The sequence below is a fragment of the Scyliorhinus torazame genome, chromosome 26, assembly GCF_047496885.1.
Source record: "Scyliorhinus torazame isolate Kashiwa2021f chromosome 26, sScyTor2.1, whole genome shotgun sequence".
In the NCBI taxonomy this organism is placed as follows: Eukaryota; Metazoa; Chordata; class Chondrichthyes; order Carcharhiniformes; family Scyliorhinidae; genus Scyliorhinus; species Scyliorhinus torazame.
This window is the reverse complement of record NC_092732.1, coordinates 10778683-10799088: the sequence shown is the minus strand read 5'-3', so window position 1 is coordinate 10799088 and position 20406 is coordinate 10778683. Positions and strand designations below refer to the sequence as shown.

General features: G+C 61.5%; 1 protein-coding gene across 1 annotated transcript in view; it reads left to right on the top strand.

Moving 5' to 3' along the window:
• Positions 1–20406, top strand: part of LOC140402901 (uncharacterized) — a 102034-nt gene that overhangs the window by 16065 nt on the left and 65563 nt on the right. The window contains exon 2 of the mRNA XM_072490530.1: positions 7955–8746. Coding sequence (XP_072346631.1) covers positions 8057–8746 — 690 coding nt within the window. The 5' untranslated portion in view covers positions 7955–8056. The remainder of the gene's footprint in view (positions 1–7954; positions 8747–20406) is intronic.

The window sequence follows — 20406 nt, the reverse complement described above, 5'->3', positions numbered from 1 at the left end:
GCTCCGCTCTGTCTGGGTCGGCGCTCCGCTCTGCCTGGGTCGGCGCTCCGCTCTGTCTGGGTCGGCGCTCCGCTCTGCCTGGGTCGGCGCTCCGCTCTGTCTGGGTCGGCGCTCCGCTCTGTCTGGGTCGGCGCCCCGCTCTGTCTGGGTCGGCGCTCCGCTCTGTCTGGGTCGGCGCTCCGCTCTGTCTGGGTCGGCGCTCCGCTCTGTCTGGGTCGGCGCTCCGCTCTGTCTGGGTCGACGCTCCGCTCTGTCTGGGTCGGCGCTCCGCTCTGTCTGGGCCGGCGCCCCGCTCTGTCTGGGTCGGCGCTCCGCTCTGTCTGGGTCGACGCTCCGCTCTGTCTGGGTCGACGCTCCGCTCTGTCTGGGTCGGCGCTCCGCTCTGTCTGGGTCGGCGCTCCGCTCTGTCTGGGTCGGCGCTCCGCTCTGTCTGGGTCGGCGCTCTGTCTGGGTCGGCGCTCCGCTCTGTCTGGGTCGGCGCTCCGCTCTGTCTGGGTCGGCGCTCCGCTCTGTCTGGGTCGGCGCTCCGCTCTGTCTGGGTCGGCGCTCCGCTCTGTCTGGGTCGGCGCTCCGCTCTGTCTGGGTCGGCGCTCCGCTCTGTCTGGGTCGGCGCTCCGCTCTGTCTGGGTCGGCGCTCCGCTCTGTCTGGGTCGGCGCTCCGCTCTGTCTGGGTCGGCGCTCCGCTCTGTCTGGGTCGGCGCTCTGCTCTGTCTGGGTCGGCGCTCTGCTCTGTCTGGGTCGGCGCTCTGCTCTGTCTGGGTCGGCGCTCCGCTCTGTCTGGGTCGCCGCTTCGCTCTGTCTGGGTCGCCGCTCCGCTCTGTCTGGGTCGGCGCTCCGCTCTGTCTGGGTCGGCGCTCCGCTCTGTCTGGGTCGGCGCTCCGCTCTGTCTGGGTCGGCGCTCCGCTCTGTCTGGGTCGCCGCTCCGCTCTGTCTGGGTCGGCGCTCCGCTCTGTCTGGGTCGGCGCTCCGCTCTGTCTGGGTCGGCGCTCCGCTCTCTCTGGGTCGGCGCTCCGCTCTCTCTGGGTCGGCGCTCCGCTCTGTCTGGGTCGGCGCTCCGCTCTGTCTGGGTCGGCGCTCCGCTCTGCCTGGGTCGGCGCTCCGCTCTGTCTGGGTCGGCGCTCCGCTCTGTCTGGGTCGGCGCTCCGCTCTGTCTGGGTCGGCGCTCCGCTCTGTCTGGGTCGGCGCTCCGCTCTGTCTGGGTCGCCGCTCCGCTCTGTCTGGGTCGCCGCTCCGCTCTGTCTGGGTCGGCGCTCCGCTCTGTCTGGGTCGGCGCTCCGCTCTGTCTGGGTCGGCGCTCCGCTCTGTCTGGGTCGGCGCTCCGCTCTGTCTGGGTCGACGCTCCGCTCTGTCTGGGTCGCCGCTCTGTCTGGGTCGGCGCTCCGCTCTGTCTGGGTCGGCGCTCCGCTCTGTCTGGGTCGGCGCTCCGCTCTGTCTGGGTCGGCGCTCCGCTCTGTCTGGGTCGGCGCTCCGCTCTGTCTGGGTCGGCGCTCTGTCTGGGTCGGTGCTCCGCTCTGTCTGGGTCGCCGCTCTGTCTGGGTCGGCGCTCCGCTCTGTCTGGGTCGGCGCTCCGCTCTGTCTGGGTCGGCGCTCCGCTCTGTCTGGGTCGGCGCTCCGCTCTGTCTGGGTCGGCGCTCCGCTCTGTCTGGGTCGGCGCTCCGCTCTGTCTGGGTCGGCGCTCCGCTCTGTCTGGGTCGGCGCTCCGCACTGTCTGGGTCGGCGCTCCGCTCTGTCTGGGTCGGCGCTCCGCTCTGTCTGGGTCGCTGCGGCGCTCTGTCTGGGTCGGCGCTCCGCTCTGTCTGGGTCGGCGCTCCGCTCTGTCTGGGTCGCCGCGGCGCTCTGTCTGGGTCGCCGCTCCGCTCTGTCTGGGTCGCGCTCCGCTCTGTCTGGGTCGCGCTCCGCTCTGTCTGGGTCGGGGCTCCGCTCTGTCTGGGTCGGCGCTCCGCTCTGTCTGGGTCGGCGCTCCGCTCTGTCTGGGTCGCCGCTCTGTCTGGGTCGCCGCTCTGTCTGGGTCGCCGCTCCGCTCTGTCTGGGTCGGCGCTCCGCTCTGTCTGGGTCGGCGCTCCGCTCTGTCTGGGTCGGCGCTCCGCTCTGTCTGGGTCGGCGCTCCGCTCTGTCTGGGTCGGCGCTCCGCTCTGTCTGGGTCGGCGCTCCGCTCTGTCTGGGTCGGGGCTCCGCTCTGTCTGGGTCGGCGCTCCGCTCTGTCTGGGTCGGCGCTCCGCTCTGTCTGGGTCGGCGCTCCGCTCTGTCTGGGTCGGCGCTCCGCTCTGTCTGGGTCGGCGCTCCGCTCTGTCTGGGTCGGCGCTCCGCTCTGTCTGGGTCGCCGCTCCGCTCTGTCTGGGTCGCCGCTCCGCTCTGTCTGGGCCGGCGCTCCGCTCTGTCTGGGTCGGGGCTCCGCTCTGTCTGGGTCGGGGCTCCGCTCTGTCTGGGTCGGGGCTCCGCTCTGTCTGGGTCGGGGCTCCGCTCTGTCTGGGTCGGCGCTCCGCTCTGTCTGGGTCGGCGCTCCGCTCTGTCTGGGTCGGCGCTCCGCTCTGTCTGGGTCGGCGCTCCGCTCTGTCTGGGTCGGCGCTCCGCTCTGTCTGGGTCGGCGCTCCGCTCTGTCTGGGTCGGCGCTCCGCTCTGTCTGGGTCGGCGCTCCGCTCTGTCTGGGTCGGCGCTCCGCTCTGTCTGGGTCGGCGCTCCGCTCTGTCTGGGTCGCCGCTCCGCTCTGTCTGGGTCGGCGGTCCGCTCTGTCTGGGTCGGCGCTCTGTCTGGGTCGGCGCTCCGCTCTGTCTGGGTCGGCGCTCCGCTCTGTCTGGGTCGGCGCTCCGCTCTGTCTGGGTCGGCGCTCCGCTCTGTCTGGGTCGGCGCTCCGCTCTGTCTGGGTCGGCGCTCCGCTCTGTCTGGGTCGGCGCTCCGCTCTGTCTGGGTCGGCGCTCCGCTCTGTCTTGCCCTCTCGCCCCCTCGCTCCCTCTCCCCCTCGCCCTCTCGCTCCCTCTCCCCCTCGCCCTTTCGTTCCCTCGGCCTCTCGCCCCCTCGCCCTCTCGCTCCCTCGCCCTCTCCTTCTCTAGCCTCTCTCGCCCCCTCGCCCTCGCCCCCTCGCCCTCTCGCTCCCTCGCCCTCTCCTTCTCTAGCCTCCCTCGCCCTCTCGCTCCCTCGCTCTCGCTCCCTCGCTCCCTCGCTCTCGCTCCCTCGCTCCCTCGCCCCCTCGCCCTCTCACTCCCTCGCCCTCTCACTCCCTCGCCCTCTCGCTCCCTCGCTCTCTCGCTCCCTCGCCCTCTCGCTCCCTCGCCCTCGCGCCCTCTCGCTCCCTCGCCCTCTCGCTCCCTCGCCCTCTCGCTCCCTCGCCCCCTCGCTCCCTCGCCCCCTCGCTCCCTCGCCCCCTCGCTCCCTCGCCCCCTCGCTCCCTCGCCCCCTCGCTCCCTCGGCCTCTCGCTCCCTCGGCCTCTCGCTCCCTCGCCCCCTCGCTCCCTCGCCTCTCTCGGCCTCTCGCTCCCTCGCCTCCCTCGGCCTCTCGCTCCCTCGCCTCCCTCGCTCCCTCGCTCCCTCGCCCCCTCGCCCCCTCGCTCCCTCGGCCTCTCGCTCCCTCGGCCTCTCGCTCCCTCGGCCTCTCGCTCCCCCGCCTCTCTCGGCCTCTCGCTCCCTCGCCTCCCTCGCTCCCTCGCCTCCCTCGCTCCCTCGCTCTCTCGCTCCCTCGCGCCCTCTCGCTCCCTCGCCCTCTCGCTCCCTCGCCCTCTCGCTCCCTCGCCCTCTCGCTCCCTCGCCCTCTCGCTCCCTCGCCCTCTCGCTCCCTCGCCCTCTCGCTCCCTCGCCCCCTCGCCCTCTCGCTCCCTCGCCCTCTCGCTCCCTCGCCCTCTCGCTCCCTCGCCCTCTCGCTCCCTCGCCCTCTCGCTCCCTCGCCCTCTCGCTCCCTCGCTCCCTCGCCCTCTCGCCCTCTCGCTCCCTCTCGCTCGCCCTCTCGCTCGCCCTCTCGCCCTCTCGCTCGCTCGCCCTCTCGCTCGCTCGCCCTCTCGCTCGCTCGCCCTCTCGCTCCCTCGCCCTCTCGCTCGCTCGCCCTCTCGCTCCCTCGCCCTCTCGCTCCCTCGCCCTCTCGCTCCCTCACCCTCTCGCTCCCTCGCCCTCTCGCTCGCCCTCTCGCTCGCTCGCCCTCTCGCTCGCCCTCTCGCTCGCTCGCCCTCTCGCTCCCTCGCCCTCTCGCTCCCTCGCCCTCTCGCTCCCTCGCCCTCTCGCTCCCTCGCCCTCTCGCTCCCTCGCCCTCTCGCCTCCTCGCTCCCTCGCCCTCTCGCTGCCTCGCCTCCTCGCTCCCCTCCCATCCCCCCTCGCTTCCCTCCCATCCCCCCTCGCTTCCCTCCCATCCCCCCTCGCTTCCCTCCCATCCCCCCCTCACTCCCCACCCACCCCCCCCTCGCTTCCCTCCCATCCCCCCCCTCGCTTCCCTCCCATCCCCCCCCTCGCTTCCCTCCCATCCCCCCCCTCGCTTCCCTCCCATCCCCCCCCTCGCTTCCCTCCCATCCCCCCCCTCGCTTCCCTCCCATCCCCCCCTCGCTTCCCTCCCATCCCCCCCTCGCTTCCCTCCCATCCCCCCCTCGCTTCCCTCCCATCCCCCCCTCGCCCTCTCGCTCCCTCGCCCTCTCGCTCCCTCGCCCTCTCGCTCCCTCGCCCTCTCGCTCCCTCGCCCTCTCGCTCCCTCGCCTCGCCCTCTCGCTCCCTCGCCTCGCCCTCTCGCTCCCTCGCCTCGCCCTCTCGCTCCCTCGCCTCGCCCTCTCGCTCCCTCGCCTCGCCCTCTCGCTCCCTCGCCTCGCCCTCTCGCTCCCTCGCCCTCTCGCTCCCTCGCTCCCTCGCCCTCTCGCTCCCTCGCCCTCTCGCTCCCTCGCCCTCTCGCTCCCTCGCCCTCTCGCTCCCTCGCCCTCTCGCTCCCTCGCCCTCTCGCTCCCTCGCCCTCTCGCTCCCTCGCCCTCTCGCTCCCTCGCCCTCTCGCTCCCTCGCCCTCTCGCTCCCTCGCCCTCTCGCTCCCTCGCCCTCTCGCTCCCTCGCCCTCTCGCTCCCTCGCCCTCTCGCTCCCTCGCCCTCTCGCTCCCTCGCCCTCTCGCCCCCTCGCCCTCTCGCCCTCTCGCTCCCTCGCCCTCTCGCTCCCTCGCCCTCTCGCTCCCTCGCCCTCTCGCTCGCTCGCCCTCTCGCTCCCTCGCCCTCTCGCTCCCTCGCCCTCTCGCTCCCTCGCCCTCTCGCTCCCTCGCCCTCTCGCTCCCTCGCCCCCTCGCTCCCTCGCTCGCCCTCTCGCTCCCTCGCCCTCTCGCTCCCTCGCCCTCTCGCTCCCTCGCCCTCTCGCTCCCTCGCCCTCTCGCTCCCTCGCCCCCTCGCTCCCTCGCCCCCTCGCTCCCTCGCCCTCTCGCTCCCTCGCCTCCTCGCTCCCCTCCCATCCCCCCTCGCTTCCCTCCCATCCCCCCTCGCTTCCCTCCCATCCCCCCTCGCTTCCCTCCCATCCCCCCTCGCTTCCCTCCCATCCCCCCTCGCTTCCCTCCCATCCCCCCTCGCTTCCCTCCCATCCCCCCTCGCTTCCCTCCCATCCCCCCTCTCTCCCTCCCATCCCCCCCTCGCTCCCTCCCATCCCCCCCTCGCTCTCTCCCATCCCCCCCTCGCTCTCTCCCATCCCCCCCTCGCTCCCTCCCATCCCCCCCTCGCTCCCTCCCCTCCCCCTCTCGCCCTCGCTCTCTCAGTGTCTCCCTATCGCAACTCCACCGTCACAGCAGGCAGTCCAGTCCACACCCTAACCACTCTCTGAGTAAAGAACCTACCTCGGACATCCCTCCTATATCTCCCACCCTGAACCTTATAGTTATGCCCCCTTGTAACAGCCACATCCACCCGAGGAAATAGTCTCAGAACGTCCACTCTATCTATCCCCCTCATCATCTTATAAACGTCGAAAGTGACCTCTCTTCCTCCTCCGCTCCAAAGAGAAAAGCCCTAGCTCCCTCAACCTTTCCGCATAAGACCTATCCTCCAAACCAGGTAGCATCCTGGTAAATCTCTGCACTCTTTCGAATGCTTCCACATCCTTCCTATAATGAGGTGACCGGAACTGCACACAATACTCCAAATGTGGTCTCACCAGGGTCCTGTATAGTTGCAGCATAACCTCACGGCTCTTAAACTCAAGCCCCCTGTTAATAAACGCTTACACACTGTAGGCCTTCTTCACGGCTCTATCCACTTGAGTGGCAACCTTCAGAGATCTGTGGACATGAACCCCAAGATCTCCCTGTTCCTCCACATTCCTCAGAACCCTGCCGTTGAACCCTGTAATCCGCATTCATATTTTTCCTACCAAAATGAATCACCTCGCACTTATCAGGGTTAAACTCCATCTGCCATTTTTCGGCCCAGCTCTGCATCCTATCAATGTCTCTTTGCAGCCTACACAGCCCTCCTCCTCATCCACTACTCCACCAATCTTGGTGTCATCAGAAAATTTACTGACCCACCCTTCAGCCCCCTCCTCCAAGTCATTGATAAAAATCACAAATAGCAGAGGACCCAGCACTGATCCCTGTGGTACACCGCTGGTGACTGGTCTCCAGTCTGAAAATTTTCCATCCACCACCACCCTCTGTCTTCTATGTGATAGCCAGTTATTTATCCAATTGGCCAAATTTCCCTCTATCCCACATCCTTACTTTCTTCATCAGCCGACCATGGGGAACCTTATGAAACGCCTTCCTAAAATCCATGTATACGACATCAACTTCTCTCCCTTCATCTACACACTTGGTTACCTCCTCAAAGAATTCAATCAAATTTGTGAGGCAGGACTTGCCCTTCACGAATCCGTGTTGACTTTCCCGAATTAACCAGCATCTTTCCAAATGGTCATAAATCCTATCCTTCAGGAACTTTTCCATTATCTTACCGACCACCGAAGTAAGACTAACCGGCCTATAATTACCAGGGTCATTCCTATTCACTTTCTTGAACAGAGGAACAACATTCGCCACTCTCCAGTCCTCTGGCACTATCCCCGTGGACAGTGAGGACCCAAAGATCAAAGCCAAAGGCTCTGCAATCTCATCCCTTGCCTCCCAAAGAATCCTAGGATATATCCCATCTGGCCCAGGGGACTTGTCGACCCTCAGGTTTTTCAAAATTGTGAATACATCCTCCCTCAGAACCATCTACCTCCTCCAGCCTGCCCGCCTCTATCACACTCTCATCCTCAAAAACATGGCCCCTCTCCTTGGTGAACACTGAAGAAAAGTATTCATTCAACGCCTCTCCTATCTCTTCTGACTCCATGCGCAAGTTCCCACTACTGTCCTTGACCGGCCCTAACCACACCCTGGTCATTCTTTCATTTCTCACATCAGAGTAAAAAGCCTTGGGGTTTTCCTTGATCCGACCCGCCAAGGACTTCTCATGCCCCCTCCTAGCTCGCCTAAGTCCTTTTTTTTAGCTCATTCCTTGCTACCTTGTAACCCTCAAGCGACCCAACAGAACCTTGTTTTCTCATCCTTACATACTCTTCCTTTTTCCTCTTGACAAGACATTCAACCTCTTTTGTGAACCATGGTTCCCTCACACGGCCATTTCCTTCCTGCCTGACCGGGACATACCTATCAAGGACACGCAGTATTTGTTCCTTGAACAAGCTCCACTTTTCATTTGTGCCTTTTCCTGACAGTTTCTGTTCCCATCTTATGCTCCCTAATTCTTGCCTAATTGCATCAGAATTGCCCCTCCCCCAAGTATACACCTTGGCCTGCCGTATGGCCCTATCCCTCTCCATTGCAATAGTGAAAGAATCCAAATTGTGGTCACTATCTCCAAAGTGCTCTCCCACAAACAAATCTAACACTTGACCCGATTCATCACCCAATGAACCAGCTCCAGAAATGAGCCGCTTGATTCAGCTCAGTGTCGTTGATGCTATCGTGGGTTCCTTCACACTCCCCTTTTATTTTCCTGTTTTCGATCAATTTCGCAGGGCGTTGGAATGGCAGGATATGCGATCGGGAAGCTCTGACATCACTTCAGGATCTGAAGGAGCCGGTGGGTTTTTTGATGCCTGACTATAACTGGTTTGGACATGGAAGGAGAGAGCACCATTCGCAGTGCGGAGAAACCGTACAAGTGTTCTGTGTGTGGGCGCGGCTTCAGCCAATCAGCTGCCCTGTGGAGACACGAGCGCAATCACTCGAAGGAAAAACCCCTGAAATGTGGCGACTGTGGGAAGGGATTCAGTTACCCGTCCGTGCTGGAAATTCATCGACGCATTCACACCGGTGAGAAGCCCTTTACCTGTTCGGTGTGTGGGAAGGAATTCACTCAATCGTCCACCTTGCTGATCCACCAGCGGGTACACACCGGGGAGAGGCCATTCACCTGCCTGGAGTGTGGCAAGGGATTCACGGTGTCGTCTGACCTGCGGGCACACCAGCGGGTTCACACGGGGGAGAGGCCGTTCACCTGCTCCGAATGTGGCAAGGGATTCACGCAGTTTGCTAACCTGCTGACTCACCAGCGGGTTCACACGGGGGAGAGGCCGTTTATGTGCTCCATGTGCGGGAAAGGATTCACGGTACACTCCCACCTGCTGGATCACCAGAGGGTTCACACCGGGGAGAGGCCGTTCATTTGCTATGAGTGCGGGAAGGGATTCATTAACTCATCGCACCGGCTGAGACACCAGCGGATTCACACCGGGGAGAGGCCATTCACCTGCCCGGATTGTGGCAAAGGATTCACTCGGTCGTCGCACCTGATCAGTCACCAGCAAGTTCACAAATAACACAGCCATTGCATTTTGCTGTTAATGTGGGTGGCACAGTGATTAACACTGCTGCCTCTCATCGACAGGGAGCAGATTCAATTCTGGCCTTGGGTCACTGTCTGTGTGGAGTCTGCACGTTCTCCCCGTGTGTGCGTGGGTTTCCTCCGGGTGCTCCGGTTTCCTCCCACAGTCCAGAGATGTGCAGGTTAGGTAGATAGGCCATGCAAAATTGTCCCTTTGTGTCTCAAAAAAGTTAGTTGGAGTTGCGGTGACGGGGTAGGAGTATGGGCCTAGGCAGGGTGTTCTTTCAGAGGATAGGTGCACACTTGATGTGTTGGATGTCCTCATTCTTTCGGGATTCCATCAGAGTCAGGACTGAACTCTGCCAATTGGGGTCAGTTTGTGCAGATGTTAATAGACCCCAGCACCGTTTTGGGGAACGTCAAAGATTTGTGTTAAAATTTTAGTGGGACAAAGAACGAAGAACAATCCAGCACAGGAACAGGCCATTCGGCCCTCCAAGCCTGTCCTGGTCATGGTACCAACCTTTGCCAAAACCCTCAGCAGTTCCTTGCCAAGTCTTTTTTTTTAATATCTCTGACACCTGTTTTGTTTCGTTTGTCAGCTCCCAAATTCCTGAAACTCCCGTTTGATTCCATCCGTCACTCCTGCCAAAGTACCGACGTTTGTCTTCTCGGTCACAAAGACAGCCTCTGTCACTTCTGCCAACTCCCTCGCGATCTGTCTGCAGCCTTTAACACGGTGAACTCATCGAGTCAGAGATGTTCACAGCATGGAAACAGGCCCTTCACCCAGCCTGTCCGTGCTGCCCAGTTTCTATCATGGAAACAGGCCCTTCACCCAGCCTGTCCGTGCTGCCCAGTTTCTACCACTACGCTAATCCCACTTGCCCGCCATTGGCCCATGTCCCTCTATACCCACCCTGCCCATGGAACTAACTGCTTTTTAAATACCCACCCTGCCCATGGAACTAACTGCTTTTTAAAAGACAAAAATGTACCCGTCTCCATCACTGCCTCTGGCAGCTCGCTCCAGACACTCCCACCCTGTGTGTGACAGAAATTGCCCTCTGTCCCTGAACGAGACTCCAGGCAATCCTCGGAATGGGGAGACACAAGGGGAGGCGGTGGCGAAATGCTATTGTCACTGGAGTAATGCTCTGGGGTCTCTTGTTCAAATCCCACCTCGGCAGATGGTGAAATTAGAATTTTAAAGGAATCTGGAATTAAAAGTCTAATGACTTAAACCATTACCGATTGTGGTAAAAACCCATCTGGTTCACTGATGTCCTTTAGGGAAGGAAATCTGCCGTCCTTACCAGTCTCGCCCACATGTGACTCCAGACCCACAACAATGGGACTCTTAACTGCCCCATCAAGTGCAGTTAGGCTGGGCAGTAAATACTGGCACAGCCTGCCCTGCCCACATCCCAAATACTGGCACAGCCTGCGCTGCCCACATCCCAAATACTGGCACAGCCTGCCCTGCCCACATCCCAAATACTGGCACAGCCTGCCCTGCCCACATCCCAAATACTGGCACAGCCTGCCCTGCCCACATCCCAAATACTGGCACAGCCTGCCCTGCCCACATCCCAAATACTGGCACAGCCTGCCCTGCCCACATCCCAAATACTGGCACAGCCTGCCCTGCCCACATCCCAAATACTGGCACAGCCTGCCCTGCCCACATCCCAAATACTGGCACAGCCTGCCCTGCCCACATCCCAAATACTGGCACAGCCTGCGCTGCCCACATCCCAAATACTGGCACAACCTGCCCTGCCCACTTCCCAAATACTGGCACAGCCTGCGCTGCCCACATCCCAAATACTGGCACAGCCTGCGGTGCCCACATCCCAAATACTGGCACAGCCTGCCCTGCCCACATCCCAAATACTGGCACTGCCTGCCCTGCCCACATCCCAAATACTGGCACAGCCTGCCCTGCCCACATCCCAAATACTGACACAGCCTGCCCTGCCCACATCCCAAATACTGGCACAGCCTGCCCTGCCCACATCCCAAATACTGGCACAGCCTGCGCTGCCCACATCCCAAATACTGGCACAGCCTGCCCTGCCCACATCCCAAATACTGGCACAACCTGCCCTGCCCACATCCCAAATACTGGCACAGCCTGCCCTGCCCACATCCCAAATACTGGCACAACCTGCCCTGCCCACATCCCAAATACTGGCACAGCCTGCGGTGCCCACATCCCAAATACTGGCACAGCCTGCCCTGCCCACATCCCAAATACTGGCACAGCCTGCCCTGCCCACATCCCAAATACTGGCACAGCCTGCCCTGCCCACATCCCAAATACTGGCACAACCTGCCCTGCCCACATCCCAAATACTGGCACAACCTGCCCTGCCCACATCCCAAATACTGGCACAACCTGCCCTGCCCACATCCCAAATACTGGCACAGCCTGCCCTGCCCACATCCCAAATACTGGCACAGCCTGCCCTGCCCACATCCCAAATACTGGCACAGCCTGCCCTGCCCACATCCCAAATACTGGCACAGCCTGCCCTGCCCACATCCCAAATACTGACACAACCTGCCCTGCCCACATCCCAAATACTGGCACAACCTGCCCTGCCCACATCCCAAATACTGGCACAGCCTGCCCTGCCCACATCCCAAATACTGACACAGCCTGCCCTGCCCACATCCCAAATACTGGCACAGCCTGCCCTGCCCACATCCCAAACACTGGCACAGCCTGCCCTGCCCACATCCCAAATACTGGCACAGCCTGCCCTGCCCACATCCCAAATACTGGCACAGCCTGCGGTGCCCACATCCCAAATACTGGCACAGCCTGCCCTGCCCACTTCCGAAGTACTGGCACAGCCTGCCCTGCCCACATCCCAAATACTGGCACAGCCTGCCCTGCCCACATCCCAAATACTGGCACAACCTGCCCTGCCCACATCCCAAATACTGGGTAAACCTGCCCTGCCCACATCCCAAATACTGGCACAGCCTGCGGTGCCCACATCCCAAATACTGGCACAGCCTGCGCTGCCCACATCCCAAATACTGGCACAGCCTGCGCTGCCCAGATCCCAAATACTGGCACAGCCTGCCCTGCCCACATCCCAAATACTGGCACAGCCTGCCCTGCCTACATCCCAAATACTGACACAGCCTGCCCTGCCCACCTCCCAAATACTGGCACAGCCTGCCCTGCCCACCTCCCAAATACTGGCACAGCCTGCCCTGCCCACCTCCCAAATACTGGCACAGCCTGCCCTGCCCACCTCCCAAATACTGGCACAGCCTGCCCTGCCCACCTCCCAAATACTGGCACAGCCTGCCCTGCCCACATCCCAAATACTGGCACAGCCTGCGGTACCCACATCCCAAATACTGGCACAGCCTGCCCTGCCCACATCCCAAATACTGGCACAGCCTGCCCTGCCCACATCCCAAATACTGGCACAACCTGCCCTGCCCACATCCCAAATACTGGCACAGCCTGCCCTGCCCACATCCCAAATACTGGCACAGCCTGCCCTGCCCACATCCCAAATACTGGCACAGCCTGCGGTGCCCACATCCCAAATACTGGCACAACCTGCCCTGCCCACATCCCAAATACTGGCACAGCCTGCGCTGCCCACATCCCAAATACTGGCACAGCCTGCCCTGCCCACATCCCAAATACTGGCACAGCCTGCCCTGCCCACATCCCAAATACTGGCACAGCCTGCCCTGCCCACATCCCAAATACTGGCACAGCCTGCCCTGCCCACATCCCCAAATACGGGCACAACCTGCCCTGCCCACATCCCAAATACTGGCACAGCCTGCCCTGCCCACATCCCAAATACTGGCACAGCCTGCCCTGCCCACATCCCCAAATACTGGCACAGCCTGCCCTGCCCACATCCTAAATACTGGCACAGCCTGCCCTGCCCACACCCCAAATACTGGCACAGCCTGCCCTGCCCACATCCCAAATACTGGCACAGCCTGCCCTGCCCACATCCCAAATACTGGCACAGCCTGCCCTGCCCACATCCCAAATACTGGCACAGCCTGCCCTGCCCACATCCCCAAATACTGGCACAACCTGCCCTGCCCACATCCCAAATACTGGCACAGCCTGCCCTGCCCACATCCCAAATACTGGCACAGCCTGCCCTGCCCACATCCCAAATACCGGCACAGCCTGCGGTTCCCACATCCCAAATACTGGCACAGCCTGCCCTGCCCTCATCCCAAATACTGGCACAGCCTGCCCTGCCCACATCCCAAATACTGGCACAGCCTGCGGTGCCAAATCCCAAATACTGGCACAGCCTGTCCTGCCCACATCCCAAATACTGACACAGCCTGCCCTCATCTCAAATACTGGCACAGCCTGCCCTGCCCACATCCCAAATACTGGCACAGCCTGCCCTGCCCACATCCCAAATACTGGCACAACCTGCCCTGCCCTCATCCCAAATACCGGCACAGCCTGCCCTGCCCACATCCCAAATACTGGCACAGCCTGCCCTGCCCACATCCCAAATACTGGCACAGCCTGCGGTGCCCACATCCCAAATACTGGCACAGCCTGCCGTGCCCACATCACAAATACTGGCACAACCTGCGGTGCCCACATCCCAAATACTGGCACAGCCTGCGCTGCCCACATCCCAAATACTGGCACAGCCTGCCCTCATCTCAAATACTGGCACAGCCTGCCCTGCCCACATCCCAAATACTGGCACAGCCTGCCCTGCCCACATCCCAAATACTGGCACAACCTGCCCTGCCCACATCCCAAATACTGGCACAGCCTGCCCTGCCCACATCCCAAATACTGGCACCGCCTGCACTGCCCACATCCCAAATACTGGCACCACCTGCCCTGCCCACATCCCAAATACTGGCACAGCCTGTCCTGCCCACATCCCAAATACTGGCACAGCCTGCCCTGCCCCCACATCCCAAATACTGGCACAACCTGCGGTGCCCACATCCCAAATACTGGCACAACCTGCGGTGCCCACATCCCAAATACTGGCACAGCCTGCCCTCATCCCAAATACTGGCACAGCCTGCCCTCATCCCAAATACTGGCACAGCCTGCCCTGCCCACATCCCAAATACTGGCACAGCCTGCGGTGCCCACATCCCAAATACTGGCACAGCCTGCGGTGCCCACATCCCAAATGCTGGCACAGCCTGCGGTGCCACATCCCAAATACTGGCACAACCTGCGGTGCCCACATCCCAAATACTGGCACAGCCTGCCCTCATCCCAAATACTGGCACAGCCTGCCCTGCCCACATCCCAAATACTGGCACAGCCTGCGGTGCCCATATCCCAAATGCTGCACAGCCTGCGGTGCCCACATCCCAAATACTGGCACAGCCTGCCCTGCCCACATCCCAAATACTGGCACAACCTGCCCTGCCCACATCCCAAATACTGGCACAACCTGCCCTGCCCACTTCCCAAATACTGGCACAGCCTGCCCTGCCCACATCCCAAATACTGACACAACCTGCCCTGCCCACATCCCAAATACAGGCACAGCCTGCCCTGCCCCACATCCCAAATATTGGCACAGCCTGCCCTGCCCACATCCCAAATACTGGCACAACCTGCCCACATCCCAAATACTGGCACAGCCTGCCCTGCCCACATCCCAAATACTGCACAGCCTGCCCTGCCCACATCCCAAATACTGGCACAACTGCCCTGCCCACATCCCCAAATACTGGCACAACCTGCCCTGCCCACATCCCAAATACTGGCACAACCTGCCCTCATCCCAAATACTGGCACAGCCTGCCCTGCCACATCCAAATACTGGCACAGCCTGCCCTGCCCACATCCCAAATACTGGCACAACCTGCCCTGCCCACATCCCAAATACTGGCACAACCTGCCCTGCCCACATCCCAAATACTGGCACAGCCTGCCCTGCCCAAATCCCAACTACTGGCACAGCCTGCGCTGCCCACATCCCAAATACTGGCACAGCCTGCGCTGCCCACATCCCAAATACTGGCACAGCCTGCCCTGCCCACATCCAAATACTGGCACAGCCTGCCTGCCCACATCCCCAAATACTGGCACAGCCTGCCCTGCCCACATCCTAAATACTGGCACAGCCTGCCCTGCCCACATCCCAAATACTGGCACAGCCTGCCCTGCCCACATCCCAAATACTGGCACAGCCTGCCCTGCCCACATCCCAAATACTGGCACAGCCTGCCCTGCCCACATCCCAAATACTGGGACAGCCTGCCCTGCCCACATCCCCCAAATACTGGCACAACCTGCCCAGCCCACATCCCAAATACTGGCACAGCCTGCCCTGCCCACATCCCAAATACTGGCACAGCCTGCCCTGCCCACATCCCAAATACCGCACAGCCTGCGGTTCCCACATCCCAAATACTGGCACAGCCTGCCCTGCCCTCATCCCAAATACTGGCACAGCCTGCCTGCCCACACCCCAAATACTGGCACAGCCTGCGGTGCCAAATCCCAAATACTGGCACAGCCTGTCCTGCCCACATCCCAAATACTGACACAGCCTGCCCTCATCTCAAATACTGGCACAGCCTGCCCTGCCCACATTCCAAATACTGGCACAGCCTGCCCTGCCCACATCCCAAATACTGGCACAACCTGCCCTGCCCTCATCCCAAATACGGCACAGCCTGCCCTGCCCACATCCAAATACTGGCACAGCCCTGCCCTGCCCACATCCCAAATACTGGCACAGCCTGCGGTGCCCACATCCAAATACTGGCACAGCCTGCCCTGCCCACATCACAAATACTGGCACAACCTGCGGTGCCCACATCCCAAATACTGGCACAGCCTGCGCTGCCCACATCCCAAATACTGGCACAGCCTGCCCTCATCTCAAATACTGGCACAGCCTGCCCTGCCCACATCCCAAATACTGGCACAGCCTGCCCTGCCCACATCCAAATACTGGCACAACCTGCCCTGCCCACATCCCAAATACTGGCACAGCCTGCCCTGCCCACATCCCAAATACTGGCACCGCCTGCACTGCCCACATCCCAAATACTGGCACCACCTGCCCTGCCCACATCCCAAATACTGGCACAGCCTGTCCTGCCCACATCCCAAATACTGGCACAGCCTGCCCTGCCCACATCCCAAATACCGACACAGCCTGCGCTGCCCACATCCCAAATACTGGCACAACCTGCGGTGCCACATCCCAAATACTGGCACAACCTGCGGTGCCCACATCCCAAATACTGGCACAGCCCTGCCCTCATCCCAAATACTGGCACAGCCTGCCCTCATCCCAAATACTGGCACAGCCTGCCCTGCCCCACATCCCAAATACTGGCACAGCCTGCGGTGCCCACATCCCAAATACTGGCACAGCCTGCGGTGCCCACATCCCAAATGCTGGCACAGCCTGCGGTGCCCACATCCCAAATACTGGCACAACCTGCGGTGCCACATCCCAAATACTGGCACAGCCTGCCCTCATCCCAAATACTGGCACAGCCTGCCCTGCCCACATCCCAAATACTGGCACAGCCTGCGGTGCCCACATCCCAAATGCTGGCACAGCCTGCGGTGCCCACATCCCAAATACTGGCACAGCCTGCCCTGCCCACATCCCAAATACTGGCACAACCTGCCCTGCCCACATCCAAATACTGGCACAACCTGCCCTGCCCACTTCCCAAATACTGGCACAGCCTGCCCTGCCCACATCCCAAATACTGACACAACCTGCCCTGCCCACATCCCAAATACTGCACAGCCTGCCCTGCCCACATCCCAAATATTGGCACAGCCTGCCCTGCCCACATCCAAATACTGGCACAACCTGCCCACATCCCAAATACTGGCACAGCCAGCCCCTGCCCACATCCCAAATACTGGCACAGCCTGCCCTGCCCACATCCCAAATACTGGCACAACCTGCCCTGCCCACATCCCAAATACTGGCACAACCTGCCCTGCCCACATCCCAAATACTGGCACAACCTGCCCTCATCCCAATACTGGCACAGCCTGCCCTGCCCACATCCCAAATACTGGCACAGCCTGCCCTGCCCACATCCCAAATACTGGCACAGCCTGCCCTGCCCACATCCCAAATACTGGCACAACCTGCCCTGCCCACATCCCAAATACTGGCACAGCCTGCCCTGCCCACAATCCCAAATACTGGCACAGCCTGCGCTGCCCACATCCCAAATACTGGCACAGCCTGCGCTGCCCACATCCCCAAATACTGGCACAGCCTGCCCTGCCCACATCCCAAATACTGGCACAACCTGCCCTGCCCACATCCCAAATACTGGCAACAGCCTGCCCTGCCCACATCCAAATACTGGCACAGCCTGCCCTGCCCACATCCCAAATACTGCACAGCCTGCCCTGCCACATCCCAAAACTGGCACAGCCTGCGCTGCCCACATCCCAAATACCTGGCACAGCCTGCGCTGCCCACATCCCAAATACTGGCACAACCTGCCCTGCCCACATCCCAAATACTGGCACAACCTGCCCTGCCCACATCCCAAATACTGGCACAGCCTGCCCTGCCCACATCCCAAATACTGGCACAGCCTGCCTGCCCACATCCAAATACTGGCACAGCCTGCCCCTGCCCACATCCCAAATACTGGCACAGCCTGCCCTGCCCACATCCCAAATTCTGGCACAGCCTGCCCTGCCCACATCCCAAATTCTGGCACAGCCTGCCCTGCCCACATCCCAAATACTGGCACAGCCTGCCCTGCCCACATCCCAAATACTGGAACAGCCTGCCCTGCCCACATCCCAAATACTGCACAGCCTGCCCTGCCCACATCCCAAATACTGGCACCGCCTGCGCTGCCCACATCCCAAATACTGGCACAGCCTGCCTGCCCACATCCCAAATACTGGCACAGCCTGCCCTGCCCACATCCCAAATACTGGCACCGCCTGCCCTGCCCACATCCCAAATGCTGGCACAGCCTGCCCTGCCCACATCCCAAATGCTGGCACCGCCTGCCCTGCCCACATCCCAAATGCTGGCACAGCCTGCCCTGCCCACATCCAAATACTGGCACCGCCTGCCCTGCCCACATCCCAAATACTGGCACCGCCTGCCCTGCCCACATCCCAAATGCTGCACAGCCTGCCCTGCCCACATCCCAAATGCTGGCACCGCCTGCCCTGCCCACATCCCAAATGCTGCACAGCCTGCCCTGCCCACATCCCAAATACTGGCACAGCCTGCCCTGCCCACATCCCAAATACTGGCACAGCCTGCCCTGCCCACATCCCAAATACTGGCACAGCCTGCGGTGCCCACATCCCAAATACTGGCACAGCCTGCCCTGCCCACATCCCAAATACTGGCACAGCCTGCCCTGCCCACATCCCAAATACTGGCACAGCCTGCCCTGCCCACATCCCAGATACTGGCACAGCCTGCCCTGCCCACATCCCAAATACTGGCACAGCCTGCCTGCCCACATCCCAAATACTGGCACAGCCTGCCCTGCCCACATCCCAAATACTGGCACAGCCTGCCCTGCCCACATCCCAAATACTGCACAGCCTGCGCTGCCCACATCCCAAATACTGGCACAGCCTGCCATGCCCCACATACCAAATACTGGCACAGCCTGCCATGCCCACATCCCAGATACTGGCACAGCCTTCCATGCCCACATCCCAAATACTGGCACAGCCTGCCCTGCCCACATACCAGATACTGGCACAGCCTGCCCTGCCACATCCCAAATACTGGCACAGCCTGCCCTGCCCACATCCAAATACTGGCACAGCCCTGTCCCTGCCCACATCCAAATACTGGCACAGCCTGCGGTGCCCACATCCCAAATACTGGCACAGCCTGCGGTGCCCACATCCCAAATACTGGCACAGCCTGCGGTGCCCACATCCCAAATACTGGCCACAGCTGCGGTGCCCACATCCCAAATACTGGCACAGCCTGCGGTGCCCACATCACAAATACTGGCACAGGCCTGCGGTGCCCACATCACAAATACTGGCACAGCCTACTGGCACAGCCTGCCCCACATCCCAATACTGGCACAGCCTGCCCTGCCCACATCCCAAATACTGGCACAGCCTGCCCTGCCCACATCCCAAATACTGGCACAGCCTGCCCTGCCCACATCCCAAAAATCTGGCACAGCCTGCCCTGCCCACATCCCAAATACTGGCACAGCCTGCCCTGCCCACATCCCAAATGCTGGCACAGCCTGGCCCTGCCCACATCCCAAATTACTGGCACAGCCTGCCCTGCCCACATCCCAAATACTGGCACAGCCTGCCCTGCCCACATCCCAAATACTGCACAGCTGCCTGCCCACATCCCAAATACTGGCACAGCCTGCCCTGCCCACATCCCAAATACTGGCACAGCCTGCCCTGCCCACATCCCAAATACTGGCACAGCCTGCCCTGCCCACATCCCAAATACTGGCACAGCTGCCCTGCCCACATCCCAAATACTGGCACAGCCTGCCCTGCCCACATCCCAAATACTGGCACAGCCTGCCCTGCCCACATCCCAAATACTGGCACAGCCTGCCCTGCCCACATCCCAAATACTGGCACAGCCTGCGCTGCCCACATCCCAAATACTGGCACAGCCTGCGCTGCCACATCCCAATACTGGCACAGCCTGCGCTGCCCACATCCCAAATACTGGCACAACCTGCGCTGCCACATCCCAAATACTGGCACAGCCCTGCCCTGCCACATCATCCCAAATACTGGCACAGCCTGCCTGCCCACATCCCAAATACTGGCACAGCCTGCCCTGCCCACATCCCAAATACTGGCACAGCCTGCCCTGCCCACATCCCAAATACTGGCACAACCTGCGCTGCCCACATCCCAAATACTGGCACAGCCTGCCCTGCCCACATCCCAAATAACTGGCACAGCCTGCCCTGCCCACATCCCAAATACTGGCACAGCCTGCCCTGCCCACATCACAAATACTGCACAGCCTGCCCTGCCCACATCCCAAATACTGGCACAAGCCTGCCCTGCCCACATCCCAAATACTGGCACAGCCTGCCCTGCCCACATCCCAAATACTGGCACAGCCTGCCCCTGCCCACATCCCAAATACTGGCACAGCCTGCCCTGCCACACATACCCAAATACTGGCACAGCCTGCCCCTGCCCACATCCCAAATACTGGCACAGCCTGCCCTGCCCACATCCCAAATACTGGCACTGCCTGCCCTGCCCACATCCCAAATACTGGCACCTGCCTGCCCTGCCCACATCCCAAATACTGGGCACAGCCTGCCTGCCCACATCCAAATACTGGCACTGCCTGCCCCTGCCCACATCCCAAATACTGGCACAGCCAGCCCTGCCCACATCCCAAATACTGGCACAGCCTGCCCTGCCCACATCCCAAAATACTGCATCTGCCTGCCCTGCCCACATCCCAAATACAGGCACAGCCTGCCCTGCCCACATCCCAAATACTGGCACAGCCTGCCCTGCCCACATCCCAAATACTGGCACTGCCTGCCCTGCCCACATCCCAAATACTGGCACTGCCTGCCCTGCCCACATCCCAAATACTGACACAGCCTGCCCTGCCCACATCCCAAATACTGACACAGCCTGCCCTG